Below are 16,543 nucleotides of genomic sequence, written 5' to 3'. Positions count from 1 at the left end.
CTTTTTGCCAAAGTGTTTAAGGGCAAAAATCTTCAGTAATGCTTCCGGCCTTTAGGTTTACGGCTCTTGACTGACCCTTAACATTTGGGAAAATATTGTAAATAGGAAAAGAGATAACCATCTCAAAGATGTCTTTTTTTTTTCCAAATTCCTAACATTTTCTCTGCATATATTGCCCCTTTGTATCAATCCAACCCTACAGTTTTACGTTTCTATCCCTATGATGTTCCAAAAATATATTTTTAATATGGAAAAGCCCATAAAAGGGCCTTACATGCCCAGGGACACCATGTCTTGTCCAAATTCTGAGGCAGTGTAATTGCTCCGGGGGCCCCCCCTGAACCCAAGATCCGTCTTTACAGCTTGCATTAGCATACATAATACGGCTCTGTGGACTCAAAGAGTCATGCCAATTGAGATGCAATCATTTTCACAGCAGAGGGCTGCCATCACTACTTTAATTGAACGGGATAGCGCTTGCATGTGTATGTGCATGGCTTTGTATCATGAGACAGGGGATAATTGCTTTTGCAACACAACGGCAATATGTTGTTAATTCAATGATAGGATTTGATTGCTTTTGTCTACTTGTATCCCCTGGGCTGGCTCATGTGTTTACGATGTTTGTTAAAAAAAAAAAAAACAGAGGGTGAAGACGATAACTGCTGGGCACATCCCTTTCGACTGTCTGCACTGTGTAAGTACCAGTCCCCCCCCACACACACACACAAATTATTTTGAGCTGCATGCCAAAAACAGGTTCAATAAAATCGGGTACAATAAAGAGGAGGATTGCACTCGAAATGAGTGTCCCACTGTTCAGTGACAATCAACCCCAATTATCCTAATATTATCTGTGGATTGCTTTTGTCAAATTACAAAGTGGTAAAACGGAGACACTGCTGCATTAGAATGCTATGTCTGCCGCTTCATATCTCTACATGCTCTCTGTCTCTGTCCCTGTGTGCTGTTTCAGTTACAGTATGTGGCTGCAGCGCAGCAGGATGGACATCACATACAGTATTGTGCAGAGATACAGATACTACACTCATTTACATTTACACAGAAAATAGGGTATATCACCTGTAAGTGTTTCATATTTTATACATGGACCGTTAACCTAAACCTTCAATGTAAAGTTAACCTCTGACCCCATCATGATTCAAAGCCACGCACACACACAGAATGCACTGCCGATGATCCCACAGATCTCCTTTGGGCACGAGTGGACAGCAAAGTGATGGAATAAGGAACTTATATGACCGATTAACAAAAGCGAACAGTAATTTCCATATAAAGTGGACTAAGCAAATACCTCTCTAATGAAGATCATTGTTGAGTGTTCTTGCCGGCTAATTTCTCTAAACGTCAGCGAGGGCCTGCAGGGACAAAGTGATTGAATTATGAGTGTGTGTATTAATGACATGGCCGCCAATTAGCCTAAAAAGAGAAACAACATTAATCTTTAAGCCTAGTTGTATGCTATTCAAGTCCAGTGTAAACTTGGCCCTGCTTGCCAAACATACTGGCTAAATGCTATACGCTGTTGGCAAGGGGGAGACTGAGGGAGCAACAAGGTTAATTTAGATAACCCGAAAGACTCATATTCCTCTTTCATTCCTGCAGCTCCTCAGCATGTGTCTGTGTTAAATCAGCTGGCAGTGATTTTGTGGTACTGAATTTTGAAACGTATATTAGTGTTAGAGTTACAGTTGTATGACCAAAGATATGTTGTATTTTTGAAAGATTTAAAATGATTAGCGTTTCATAACAATAGTTTGAGGGTCTTCTAGTATTCTTATTGGCCTATGTTTTAACAAATATATTTATAATTATTTTGTTGTACTTTATTATACATTTACAACATAATTGTCCACTACAGTGCACATAACAGTCAAAACAAAAACATTTAATAAATCAGGACAAGTTGTAGAAAACAAAAAATCATGGGCATCATTTTTGTCGCTAAAATATCGAATTAATATATATATATATATATATATATATATATATATATATATATATATATATATATATATATATATATATATATATAATTTAATTCATACATATCAAGGTTCCACACTGGGTTTGCAGGCATCAGCCAGTAAAGCAGACTCAGCGAGAGCCTGATCCTGTTGTCACTGGTGAGGCACTGACGCCCTCTGGCTTATTGGTGTAACTACAATGTGGCTGGATGAGAAAGGCACGACTTCAGAAAAAAAAGTACTTTGCTTCAGGACATCAAAAACTGAAATGGGTTGAAATGTGTTCAATGATTTAACTCAGCCAAGTGCACAAGACATCAAATCAAAACCGTGATTGCCTTTTTAGCCCGTAGCTCACTTTTTAACAAATACAGTAGATGTACAATTCAGAAAAAAACACAGCAGATATAAGTAGTATATTACAATAAATAAAGTAGTACCCGTATACATTCTTAGCTTTTTATCAAACTCATATTACAGTCTTCAATTTGGTCCAATGTATATCATAATCAAAACACTTTAAACATGATTAACACAGGTTTAGCAGCAGTTTTACTACTAAACTGTCTCAAAAATCTATTTAAGTTTATTAGTAGGTTATTGCAGTAACTCTATGAAATGTTCAGCTCCATCTTCACCGCTAGAGGGCGCTACCTGCGGGGAAGACAGATGTTTAAACGTCACGTGATCATTTACCTGTTAAATTTGGATTGTGCTTTGTTTACAGTTTTTGTTCCCACCATAACCAACAACAGTTAAGTTGTCGTGGTTAAGCACAGTGATACCGGAACTTTGTCAAAATAATGCATGACAAATCGCGAGAAAAACGATTATATGCATTTAAAATGCTTTTATTTTGAAAGTTTAAACCGGATGTTCGTATAATTTTGGTATTTGTATTTCCACTAACGTGAGCGGCAAATTAAAAGAGCCGTAGTTTAACATCAGCAACAGTAGCTATGAACCAGCAGTTTAACCCCGACTTGGCTGAGAAACTAAAGCAGAAATATTTGGAGAGGAAGAAACAGGTTTGAGTCCAACGACAAGTTAATGTTACAATGTACACTGTTATGTCGTCTTAATGTTACTCACGATACGTTAAAATGTCTTCCTCCAGTCCGTCTCACGGTAGCTACTTCGTTACAGCTCAATTCTGCCTGTTTTGGGCTGCGAAACACCTTGTAAAATGAAATAAATTGTCAGTTCAACGTTGAGTGCCACCATAAACGGACAAGTTAAACATGTGCGCCACCTGCAATGGCAGCAAACAAGAACAACAATACTTGATAACTGGACACAGCTGTGACGTCCTCGAGCTGCTACTTGTCTCTAAAACATGTCGTTGTTCTGATGCTTGTTTTAGTTGGCACCTCCAGAAGACTTTGACGTTACCTGCGGAACCAGTGACGGTAAGAGCAACTTCACGTGAGGTCTGCGCATGCTCAGATAGCCATGTGTTATTTATATTTACTAATAAAGAAGGATGTCATGGGTGACTGCATTTGTTGTAGCTTTATGACTGTCGTCTATAAGTAATCTGACCACGGATGACACTAATTGGTGTGACCCCACATCTAATTGATGATCCTTGACATGACAGATCTTTACCTAAAATGTCCAAACATTGCCTTGTATTCCATATTTCAGAGGCGGTACAAAGGTTCCTTTTGGCCAACAGATCCAAACGGCCGAGCAAAGAGTTGAAGTGCTACAGCCAAGCTTTGCATGAGCTGTTCAAAGCAGTTACCAACCATCCTGACCAGTGAGTCGAATGACATTACTCCTACAATTACCATTTCTACGTTTGGGATTTTTGAAAATTATGCATTGATCTAAATGTCTTTTCTAAGGTTTGGCAGTGATCGTGGTCTGCATGGCAGTAACGAGGACCTGAGTGAGGACTCTGCAGCTGTCCTACTTCAGGATTCTCTGGTGCATTTAACAGAAACAGGTGCGTGTTGTGATGCAAGATACCGGTCATCTGTGCTTGTGCTTTCTGAGTGGAATACCTGACCGCCTTCATAGCAAACTCTAAGTAGCAGATGCTGAAATGCAATTAATTGTTGATACTTCATGAGGAACATCCTCATGAAGTATTAGAAGGAATGACATGACAATATAATGAATCATGAAACAGGCCTCAATGATTAAGCCTAGCATTTCTTCTGAGTCCTTGCAAAGATTTACTTACTTTCCTCTTATTTCTGAAATGTCTGTCTTTTCCTGACAACCTCTCCTATAAATAGATAATGAGCTCGCCATGAGCTTACCTCTATTGTACCTCCATTTGTCCAGATGTGACCTTGCCCTCCTGTCTTGATGGTAGCCATGGGTTTCAAGAAACTGAAATTGATGGGGAATTGCATAGAGCTCGCCAAGTTCCTGACTCCTTCCGTTCCCCTTCCCGGGTACTCGCAAAGGTGTACCAGGAGATGATGACCATCTATGAACAACTGAAGGTGAGAGAACTGAATAATAGCAATGATGGTTTATCACTAAATTCAGAGAAAGTGCCTGGGTAAAGGTTTCCTTGTGTGTTATTAGAGGATACTTACAGATGTGTGTGTGTGTGTGTGTGGTTTTATACACCAACATTAAATGCATTGAATATCATGATACAATGCTGACTGTTTGTCTGTGCTTGCTTTTTATCATACCTGTATTTTGATATGGAGTAGTTTTGCATTTTGGACTCAAATGTTAGTTTGTAACAGATAAGGAATGTGATATAATCTATAGTAATATCAATGTGTGTGTGTGTGTGTGTGTGTGCGTGTGTGTGTGTGTGTGTGTGTGTGTGTGTGTGTGTGTGTGTGTGTGTGTGTGTGTGTGTGTGTGAGTGTATGTGTGTGTGTGTGTGTGTGTGTATCCAGGCAGAGCGAGAAAACCAACAGCAGTGGGAGAGGGAGCTGCAGGATCGAGAGAGGAGGCTGAAGCAACAGGAGGAGGCTGTTGGGAGGCTCGTCGGGCTTGAGGATATGCTGCACATTCGTATACCAGCTGTAGAGGAGGTCAGACACCAAACAATCTCATCTGCTCACATTCAACATGAGGAATGTGTTGCGTGTTTTGTCACCACATCTCATTCCCACTCCTTCCACCCCACCACCTGTCTACTTTAAGGAAGTAACTCTGTGGTCCTCGATCATGAACTTCAAATTTAAATGATTAATTGTACAGCTAATCAAATCTTCCCTCCAAACTTAGTGTCAATTTACATTTTATGCGTACGATTATTGGTGTGTATGTAGGTTCTAGTGTTTTGACATTTCAGGTAGTTTAAATTAAACCCAGACATTTCCAATTTAATTCAGCCTTCCAATTTAATTCTGCAATAATCAGCCTAATTAAACAAAGATATTTCTGCTATGGACAGTGAGGACTTCCCATCACATGACGGGGTGCAGTGGAGTGACTATTAAAGAACTCAAGTCAGCGTAATGTACCTTTTTTGAAGTGTTCAAGCAGAGTTGCTGGGGCTGCATTGTTTGATATGTGTGAACGTGTCACCAGAAACACCAGCAAGAGGTGAGCCAGCTGCAGGATCTTCTTCGAGAGAGGAGCAAGGAGAACAGGAGGCTCAGGTCCAGCTTTGACACCATCAAGGAGCTGAATGACAGCATGAAGAAACAGGTGAGACGTGACCACATCCAAACCTTGGTTGTCTGTTTGCATTCTGTTGGCGTCTTCAAGGTCTGACAAAAACCTCCAGCATTCTCTAGTGATATTAACTCAAAGGCTAAAATGTTAAAGAAAAGTCTGCCAACTCCTGAATACTTTGATTTTGACCAGCAAGTCTACAGATTTTAAAGTTCTTTCTTTTTAATTAAAAGCTCATCATAATTGGAGGTATTAATGTTTGCAATGTGTTTATACGTGCAGGTTGTATACATGGTTGAGCATTACACGTTAAATGTTTTTGCTTTTGGACTAATATCTAGCAGCAAATCCTGGTATCTGTTCAATTTGCCAGCAAATGTTTGAATGTAATTTTTTTATATTCAAATATTTTCAAATAGTCACTTTATTATAAGTAGAGGAGTAGAAGACTTCTGCCAAACAGTTACTATATTGGACCACAGGAGGGCGCTATGACATCACCCTCTTGGATGTTGAATACTCAGGAATGTAAAATCCCTAAGTTTGTATTGGTTTTTGGGTATTAGAGTCTATCTGGAACTAAATGTGTTGTTGTTGCTTTTGAAGGGAGCCCTCCTTGCTTAAAAAATGCTTTAAAAAAAGGGGCGATGCAATCTGTATGCACTGAATTATGTGCATCCCCAGTCTCCCCATAGTTTCGCATGTCGAGGTGTCCTTGAGCAAGATACTGAACCCCCAGTTGCTCCCTGGGCGCCTCAGAGGGCAGCACACTGCTCCTTAATTAAGGATGGCTTAAATGCAAGGTATAATTTCCCCAAAGCGATTAATAAAGGATACTTTCTTTCTTCTTTTTCATATCATCAGTGGTCTGCCAAAGCAGACATGTTGTGTTTTTATGTCAACAGTTGAACGAGATCAATGAACAGAAAAAAACTTTGGAGAGCCAATCCAAGAGGGTTCAGGCTCGACTGGAGAACCTACAGGTGAGCACATATTAACACATGCGCATGTGGTCAGTGCATCCTTGCTTTGGAGCGCACTGTAAGTTCAGTTCAGTTTTTAGTGTTCCCTGATGGTCTTTAAACCATTTCCACCTAGCAAATAATTGAAAAGCATTTATTTTTTGGTGCATGGGAATTTGTTCGTTAAATATGTTTTTTATTTGTAATATATTTGTTTTAATTTTGGTTATTAACTGTTTTTTTGTGGGGGGGGGTTTCAGAGGAAATATGAGCACAGCACAGCACAGAAAGCCTGTCCAAAAGTGAGTGTTAAGAGCACAGAATGTATTAAACCATCCAACAAGGAGAAAACTGCTGCATCTGGAAACCCCAGCAACAAGGTAGCTCATCGGTTTGTGTGGGTGTTGTTGTTAAAGTTAATTGTACTGTCAATCCGTTTTCACACACTTTGCACACGCATAGGTTTTTTTCCACAAACCACACACATCCTGCCAACTGACAGTAAATTATAATTTGTGATTTTGTTATTACTTCTGTTGATTGTATTCAGGTGAGATCTGGGATCAGTGGATACAACTGCGCTTACATATTGAGGAGGATATTTTTTTATGATTTCTTTTTTTTTTCATGATTAACGATTTTATTTTTTTCCACTAGTAAAGGAACATTGACTGAGCCAAACTTTCTTTGCATGGCCACACTTTTTCCACAGTTTTAATGAACACCTTTCGGCTCCCCGTTGAAATCGCAGTCTTGACGTAATGTGCACACTTTTTCAAATACGCCACTATATCCCATGGCCGAAACAGTGCTAACTTTTGGTCAGGTATCTTTAAATCTTGACTCCTTTAGGTGCTCATTGTGATTAATGCCGGACGTATTGGAGACTCCAGATGATAACGGTCTAATTAAAGTAACACATTTTAACTAAAACACTACATTTGTAATGGAATTTCAGCCTCTTTCCTTCAGCACAGCTCCAGTCCCACCCGACTAAAGCTCCTGGCCCTTCTACTGGACTGGGTACTCGATAAACAGACGTTCTCATCAGTAGCAGGAAATGAAGGGAAAGGAGTCGGCCAGTGCCTGCCCCCAGAGTTGGTCCTGAACGAGCGATGCCTCAAGGTGACATGTTCACCGTAGCTTCACTGTGATCTTAAATTGTTATTACAACCTGCAGTTCAATGCATATGTCGCTGTCCTGTCTGCAGAAGAGCAATCGATCAAGACGCAATCAAAGTCATGAATTATCTTTGGTTCCTTAGGTGCTGCCGTTGTTAGCAGATCAGCTTCATCACACTCCTGGGTCGGAACCGGACCTCCTCCTCAACCTTCTTCGCCTCATCCACAGGGCTTTAAGACACATGGACAGCAATACACAGGTAAGATCACTTGTGTGGGTAAACTGGGTTCTGCAGAAAGTAGTTCAAGGATGTTTCAAAGACAGTGGCATGACGTGCATTTTGGACGTAGCCTTCTGTGCCGTCTAAAATTGTTTACATAAATACTTGCATGATAGGATACTGCATCATTAACAAACAATGCATGTTGTCAGGCCTTCTGTGGTGTCTGATAAGTACATAAACACGCACATGACTGGACAAGAACCAGTCACATTTAGTCATGTATCTGAGGGTTTATCTTGCACCTATATTTTTGTATTTCATTAATAAAACAACAACACAATCCTGCGTAGTTTGCACAAGACGGCAACCACTTTTATTCTCATTCCACACTTCCCTAGTACATTTCCTCTCCTTCTGTTTTCCCCTTCATAATAAAAGCCACAGAAACGTACATCAGATCACTGCTTTGTAGAGAACTGTCTTAGTACTTATTATAATAGCTTAACGTTATATCAAAACATGTCATAACAATCCAACTAAACTGCGGCTCTAAAACACTGCACATCTCTGCAGCTGCAGAAGCACCACAACTCTCAGCTGTTCTCCCTGCGCTGTCTCTCAGCCAGCCACACCGCCGGCACCCACCGACGATTCCACCACACCCGAGGTGGACTGGAAAACATGACATTACATTTCATTTAGGCTAAACGTCCTGCTGCGTGTCTCATGTGCTTCACTCACCTCACATCAGAGAAACGGCTACAGCCGCAGGAAGCCTGCAGGATGGAAGCAGCAGGCCCCAGCCTGCCTTGAGCAGCAGTCTGAAGGCAGAGAAACAGAGGAAGCTGTGCAATAAGAAATGAAGCTAATAGGAAGAACAATATATACAATACATGTAGTGTATTTGTTAAATAATTACATCTTTAAAAAAAGAAACATTCTTAAGATTTAAATTATAAAATAGCTATAACTTGACGATTCTGTTTAGGCCAGCAGGGAAGGCCTAGCCACTGATCAGAGAACATACATATTATAACGAATGGTGTTGTGTGACTCGCTGTTCTGTTTGTGGTGGTAGCCACTTCATAACTAATCTGTATCATAAAACTCTTAAGATAGTAGCCACTTTGAACGAGCCACATAACCATATCTGCAATGCCAAAAAGAGACAGTGATCGGAGGGTGATTTTGGATATCCTTCCTTTTTTAATAGACTATCTGCATTGTCAAAAAGCAACACCACAAGGGCATGAGATTACAGTTTATAACTGCATGTCCTTATTTATCAGTGTTTGGCCTTGCAAGAGGTGAGTGTTATTCTACAGAAAGCTGCTCGGTCACTTTCAACTGAAACCAAACACGACACACAGTTTTTCCTCAAGACATAGCTACACATCAGAGAACTACACATCCACTTCAAGCAGGGGATATACGCTTTATCGCTACATCTCCCTTCACAGCGTGGTGTGCTTTAATGTGTGGAGATCCTGTCGAGTTCCATCTTGTGTTCAGATGAGAAGCGTGGTTATCCAAAGTCCCCTGCCTGTCTATGTGCAACGAACAGAGTCTAGACATGCAGGCCCTGTCTGTGTCTTTTTTAAGGGTCGGGAGCCCCTCCAGAGCAGGACAAATACTGGTTTCTGGTTGAAAGGGTGATAAGACAATTCTACTTGATTGTCCAATCCCACTTTGTGGCCCTCTTTTATTGTGAAGTCCAAACACTAGCCTCTCTTAACCCTGAGCTCCCAATCCCAACTATGAGCCATTCTCCAGCCTTCAGCCCCTAACCCTGTCCTCCTCAACCTTCCACCCACAGCCTCCAAGCTTCAGTCCTGTTCAGGACAGGACATGTCATATCTGCACATGGACTTGTTTGATGTTCAGCTGGAATTACACGCTCCCCTATTGCAGCAATATGTGTTCTTCTTTAAGACCAAAACCAAACACTTTTGGGCCACAATGCTTGAATGAAAGAAGGGAGATCCTTGTGTTCCCTTTGGGGCTGATGGAGCCTTTGGGGACAGGGTGTAGTTGAGAGACGGAGAGAGGTGTGTTTTGAAAACTTTGATCGTCTTCACTGCTTATACACATGTTTTGGATAGTAGCTGTAGTTTATTGCACTGGTTTATTTGCTCCCTGTCAGGCTACTCTTTTTCCTACTCTGATGAAAATCATTGTCGGCATTTCATTCCTATTTTACAAAGTAAAGTTACACAGTGTTTTCTGAACAATGTGTGTTTTCCGGTATCTTCAAAGCATGTAGCGCTATCTGCCACGCTGCGGCGGATAGGAGAGCAAGTATCAAAGCCCCCAGCCCAGCTAACGGGGCCTCAGTCTGAAGATCCAGACCTACCCAAGACCTTCCGTGGGGCTGCTGCTGGACCCTGTAGGAGCTGGCCCCTTTCCCTCAGCCCCTGCCCTCACACACGCATCCTGTCCACCATCATCATCCTCCGCACTGTCACACAAGGTAACGATGCTGAAAACAGACGTTTATACTGGCTCTTAAGGATTATCTGTGGAAAATGCAAACTTATGGACGCAAAGCAGGATTAGAAGAATTAATCAGATATATGCTTGCAATTATTTTTATTATCAATGTGCTCTTTTAAAAAAGAAAGAGCCATTTGTATATGCTGGCACAGCTTTATAAAGGAACAAATGGAAGAAGTCATTCTGGTTAATGACAATGTTCGAATAAAAAGGTACTGAAAAGGAAATGAAAAGGTACTTTTTCAATGTTATGTTCAGATCTCACTAACACATGTTTAGTAATAGTAATTTCATTAATCAAAAAGCAGACTCTAAAAAAAAATGGAAGGCGCTCACTGTAGACGAAATGTGAGTGTGTGATACATATTGTCATAAGTTGCAGTGTTATTACCCCACCTGAGTGTGAATCCACAGAAACAGCATGGTGTTCAAACAAATACTTAGCTTGTACACCATCTATTGCAGCTGATAAAACAGTGCTAGCTAGGTTAAGATTTTTCCTTTTTTTTGTATTATCAGATCAGCTCACTAGTGCACACAAAGAGTGTTTGGCCTCACTCAGAAGAGATGGAAAGTCAGTCAGTTAATCACTGAAGTCCAGACCGAATTAACTCTACAACTATTGAATAGATAGCCATGACAGTTCAAACACACAGGCACAGTTACAAGAGAATTATTTCTGTTGACTTTAGGGACCAAGCGACCTCTTAGTTGAAAAGGGCAAAGAGTTTTTAGCTGCATCCAAATTTTGCTCCCTCGCCTTCCACACGCGGAAGGTTAGTGCTTTTTGTGGTATACCATGCATATCCTGACATATTGTATGAAACACTCCTTTGACTTTACATCTGCTCGTAATGCTCAAATATTTGCTGTCAATCTGCTGACCAGGTTCTCTGTCCCTCTTGATAGAGTACCGGTATAATGGAGGGATATTTACTGCCCCTGCTATTGGAGGGTTCTTCCACATAATGGATACCATTCTGAGATGCAGCTAACCAAACTCATTCCATAATAAAAAAAAAAGGTTTTTATCTTGCCATCAGGTTCTATGAATCGAGAACTTTTGGGCATTATAAAAGCCTTTTTTTGAACTTCAGAAATTCTCTAAACTATTTGAGAGGATCACATATAATACAAATTTGCAAGCAAAATGGGTTCTGGGCTTGAAATATGAATGCAAAATAATGACAAGCATTAAATGAAAATCCCCTATGTGTTTTGGTTTGAGCTATAATTCATTGAATATGTTTTGGTAAACAAGACATTTGATAATGCCACTTAAGCCTCTAGTCTAGAATATTGCGATGGGCTTTTTAATGTTTTTTTTATTTTTTTTACTGTTTCCTGATGTTATAGAGACTTAGCAATGATATGATATGTCGAGTGGGTAATAAGCAAATTAATCAACGATACAATATTGTTAGTTGCAGTGCTTGATAAGATTTGCCTCTAGAATTGTTTGTAATATAAAATTACATAAAGTAGCGTATCATCATCCTAGCACTTCATCACTTGGCTGATAGATGGACAACCGTGTTAGCTGAAAGTCTAAAACTCCATTGTAAGACAGAACTTATTTAAAGCTGGATTTAGCGTAGCGTTATGTGTATATAAATAAGTCTCTCTGTCCCGTCTCCAGCTGATGTGCTGGCCCAGGCTCTGGACAGTCTCCGCACCGAGCTGATGTTTGAGGAGAGCCGAGGCCTGTTCATCCACTATGGAGGAGTATGTGTGCTGCTGTCCATGCTGCAGGCTGGCCGTGGAGGTCTGCACACACCTGTGGACATCCTCATGCAGCTGTCAGAGCAATCCCGTAAGTAGTAATTTGTCAGAAGACCATTAGTGCAGAACCCATCGCCCTTGTATAGACAGTTCAGGGAACTTTGGCTGTGGCTGTCAAAGTAGCAACCTAAATGGTATATGTCTGTTCCTGCCATGTGCAGGGCTTTTTCCTTAATCTGTTAGTTTGTTTTAAGTGTTTTTATCCTGTTTCAGTACCATGGTAACTTTTAGTAAGCTGGCTAATGCTAAATTGTGAAAAGCTGGCTGTCACAAATCATACATGAGTAATATTTTAACACATTACTGCACTGAGAGAGTCTGAAGAAAGTCACAGTTGGAAACTCCACTTAAGCAAGTAGTTATAATTTTGTTACAACCACTGTTGCAAGTCTTGTCCACAATATGAGTTTAATTCATAATTGTGTATATCTACATATCCGGTACCCCACTGATGAGCTCAAGGGTTATTCTCTTGACATTTTCTTTGACAACTTTCATTTCCTCGGTCAATGTGGCCTTGAAAGCTACTGTAAGCACTTTTGTAGCCCAGGTTTATTGACTGTCTTTATGACCACTATTAACTTTGATTCATCCCAGCTCCTCCTGCAGCATCACTCCACATCATCCTAAAAACACATGTGAAAAGTGATGGTTTGTCCGAGGTCACATCAATCATAAAGCACTGGTCATGCGAAAGCTTTAGAACTGTCATAAAACTGTGGTCATCCATCACCTCCTGGCTGTTTTATAGAAAGACAAAAAAGACTTGAGGGAGGTCCGAGAGGGGAGCGCACAGCTGCGGTGTGTTTCCATGGAGGGCCAAGTTCATCTGGGCTATAAGCCGTATCATTTAAGATTGCTGCCTGCTACAGGGGTACACAGCAGAGCCATATGCTGGAGGTGACGAGGGCCAGAAGGAGGATAGGAGGTGGGAGTGGGGGTGGAGGTGTACATACAGTTGTGTGTTTCAAGGGGACTGTAAGTCTAGCAAGACTTGCTAATTATTGTGTTTTACAAGCAGTAATGAGGAGAGACGGGAAAAGAGTGAGGAGGGGGAGAAAGGTTTGCACCTGAAGGTTGCCAATAAAACTAAACTAAACAAAAAGGTCAAATTGTACTCACGCACACAAACGCATGCCGGACATCTCTGGTCGTACTGCGACAGCTTGAGTCCTTTTTATAAAGTTCAGTTGCACAACGCTTCTCACACATTCATGGATCACAAAATGCAGTTGGCCACCTCAGCACACACGTGCACAGTCAGTAACAGTGTTTTACTGGTTTCTACAGCTTCAGTGCAGTGTATTTAACTTCCATGGTCATAAATGAACCTTCTTGGTGCGTACATGTGTTTGTGTTCTTTTCACACTGTGGAGAAGTGTTAGTATGTTTTCACAAAACCCCTCCCTGACCTGGTGAGAGTACTTTTGAACTTAAACCCTCGTTTGGTACCATCAAACCCATGAGGAATGTGTCTCTGTCCGGCTCCATCTGTATCTGTGTAGCCACATATGTGTAGAATGTGGCACATATTAAAAAGATTTTTCGGACCCATGGTCTCTCATTATCTCTAAGTATAATCCAATATAAACAGCTATGACTAAATGTGTTGTCTCATCATTTTAGTGCTAAAATTATAAGTCAATTTACCCTGATTTAAAAAAAAACAAAAAAAACAACGCCAGACATTTTCTTGTTTCGGTTTCAATCTGCTGTTTCTGTTGTATCACGGTTAATGTCTTCAAGTTTTGGATAAAACAAGCAATATAAATCATCACTCAATGTATATATCTTTTTTTTAAATTATAATTTAAATGATTCATCAATTGTTCAAAAAAGAAATAGCAGATTGATCTAAGTAAATCAATTAGTAGTTACAGCTTCTTAATTCCTCACAATTGTGTTGGACTCATTGGTCCGTGTTTCAAGACGGATCGGGTGGGTTGCCGATATCACCGCAGACCCCTGACGCCCTTTTACATGATTAATAGTTGTATAAACTCGAGGTGGGGTGATGCTACTGCTGGATGAAGAATGACCAAACTATTTTTCCTGCTTTATTCACGTCATATTGTCAGAATAAACCCGTCTTATCTGAACCGGATCCTATTCTTCCCCGTCCAATCCTCTGCTGTGATTTGGTGCCAGCAGAACCTCTGTACCAGACAAAAAAAAAGTTCCTTTGTGGCTCAGATTGTATTGCCTCTCTCTTTTGTGTGGTCGTAGACAATGGAGCAGGGATGTGACTTTAGCAGAAACAAATGTTTGTTTACAAAAGCTTAATCATTTGTGGTCATCTCGAGGTCCACATTTGCTGTTTATTAAAAAATGTGCAGATCCTCCATCTGTAGATTGATGCTTTCTCCCGTTCTGTCACATCTCCCTGTGCGTGCGTGCATGTGTGAGTGCGATTTGAAGAAGAGAAGGTCACAGTTAACGGTGACATTATGGACGCTCATCCAAAAGCAATTATCAGAAATGGTCTAACCAGCATCTGTGTACCTGTCTCACGGAGTCTGATCGCTAAAGTGTTTTCAAGCTTTGTTTGTGTAGTATTGATGTAGTTTCCATTTCTATGCAAATCTGAAGTGGATCATTTCCATCTCCTCAGAAGTTTTAACAATAACTAAAAATGTGTTGTTTATTAGAGAAATTGTTTAGATAATATCCTTGTAAGTGTGCTCTGCTTGCGTTTGTGTGCTTGTAGGCTACTTAAGTCCCTTCCTGGAGGCATGTAGCTGCAAGGAGTTTTTCCAAACAGCCTCCCAGCTTCTGAAAAGCCCTCGTCTGGAGTTCCCAACGCTGGAGAAACTCTCCATCCTTCTCCAGAAGCTCTCCAACATCAGGTGGACACACTCCTCTCAATACTGATAGTAATAATAATTCACTTGTCCTATGGGTCGTAAATACCTACATGCACTGAAAAATGCAACCGTGTGCACTCTCCTTTCTTCTACGTGTTTGGACAGATTGATCTGATAAATACTCAACCTGGGTCCTGAACTCTGTTATGAACTATTTCTATTCATTTCCCCAAGGATAGGCAATGGCATTTTGACTATTACAGGGTTTCACAAGCGTGTTGGCTTGTGACAAAATAAATACTAAAATAAATTGTCCACAAAAAAAAAGCAGCTCTCCGAGCAATCTTGCTCTAAGGTGCTTCTCGAGGGTTTTTTGTTTGATTATTGCAAATACTTATTTCTAGATTGTAGCGGTCTAGTTTTAAATGTGTGTGCAGAAGTCCTATTAATTCCAGACCTTTTATTGTTTCCTTACAACCTTTAGCTGTGCCTGCAGCTCGAGGTAAACGTTGGTCAGTCGAGCTCTCTGGTCCAACTGTATGGTGCATGGACAAACCTTGGTACTGTAGTGCATGGACCTAGTATGGGAGCGTGAATGTCTTTGGACTGATGGGTTGTGTTTTTCTTTGCTTTGCTCCAGGAAGAACCGTCGTCTGTTTGAACAATCCTCCCTACACCTCCAAATACAAGAACTTCTTCACAACGCCAACCAGACGCACAAATTCCTCTGCCTCAACCTTAGGGCCATCCTCCATAACCTCAAATAACACACACACATAGTTGCTTGTTTTTTTTTCATGCTCCCGTTTTCCCAATGTGGATAAAGGTGACTTAACTTGTGTTTCAGTATTTCAGCACGTTGTTTGGTGCTCAAACTGTTTTAAACATGTTTCCGACTTTGCATTACTTAAATGTTCCATCAAAACACATGCAGGCCGATTCTTTATTTATATTGTAGTATATTTTTGAAGTTCTTTTATCTGTCAGAAGTACTTTTCTTTTGTGTTTTGTATTGTTTTGCCCTTTGTGACCCATTCTTCTGTGACTGGAAACGACTGTCATGCTTCTAGTGGCCTTAATGGGTGTCTGATGGGCTCGGAGGAAAAGAGGCTGGGACTGTGAAGCTTTTTAATGACAATAAACAAAAAGAACTGAAGGACATTAAGATTGGACTGCATATGAAATGCTAAAATCCATATGTTTTGTATAACATCTATTCCAGAGTATGGGTGGGTTGATGGGAGTAATGGTCTCAGTATGGGACACACTGGTGGTGGTGGTTGACGGAGGGGATTGGACGGACTGGAACAATTACAGCTGATATTTAAAACATACTCGGAAGTGCTTCGCTGGTCTGAATTTGAAAAGAGTGTGTCCAATTTGTATTTATTTTTTACTTAAAGGAATGGTGTGGCAGTCAACCTGGACCCTTCAAACTACCATTTGAAGAGAACATTCAAGGACAAATATGTAGATGCAGACACTTTGAATCTGTCGGCATCTACACCTACGCCAAATTATTGATATGTCGGTTTTGGAAATTGGATGAATTTACAATATTTTAAAAA

General features: G+C 40.6%; 1 protein-coding gene across 1 annotated transcript; it reads left to right on the top strand.

The window, feature by feature from the left end:
* Nucleotides 1-2,893: 2,893 nt before the first annotated feature.
* LOC137782968 (coiled-coil domain-containing protein 138-like) lies at nt 2,894-16,322 on the top strand. The gene is made up of 15 exons (XM_068572694.1): nt 2,894-3,016; nt 3,352-3,397; nt 3,636-3,750; nt 3,839-3,939; nt 4,284-4,447; nt 4,862-4,999; nt 5,502-5,621; nt 6,494-6,571; nt 6,811-6,930; nt 7,523-7,675; nt 7,816-7,932; nt 10,153-10,366; nt 12,029-12,202; nt 14,879-15,017; nt 15,616-16,322. Exons 1-15 carry the CDS (start codon nt 2,948-2,950, stop codon nt 15,740-15,742), a joined length of 1,875 nt encoding a protein of 624 aa, XP_068428795.1. The 5' UTR covers nt 2,894-2,947; the 3' UTR covers nt 15,743-16,322.
* The last annotated feature ends 221 nt before the right edge of the window (nt 16,323-16,543 follow it).

This window comes from Clinocottus analis, unplaced genomic scaffold (assembly GCF_023055335.1).
Source record: "Clinocottus analis isolate CAN_PGR_092001 unplaced genomic scaffold, fCliAna1.0.p SCAF_12, whole genome shotgun sequence".
Lineage (NCBI taxonomy): Eukaryota > Metazoa > Chordata > Actinopteri > Perciformes > Cottidae > Clinocottus > Clinocottus analis.
Note: the sequence above shows the minus strand (reverse complement) of the source record. Positions and strands in the feature narration are given on the sequence as shown.

Excerpts from the sequence above, each read along its gene's own strand:
- LOC137782968 (XM_068572694.1), top strand. The coding sequence starts at position 2,948 with ATGAACCAGCAGTTTAACCCCGACTTGGCTGAGAAACTAAAGCAGAAA. Across the intron at positions 3,398-3,635 it reads TACCTGCGGAACCAGTGACG|AGGCGGTACAAAGGTTCCTT; the intron begins GTAAGAGCAACT and ends TCCATATTTCAG. Across the intron at positions 6,931-7,522 it reads CTGGAAACCCCAGCAACAAG|CACAGCTCCAGTCCCACCCG; the intron begins GTAGCTCATCGG and ends TCTTTCCTTCAG.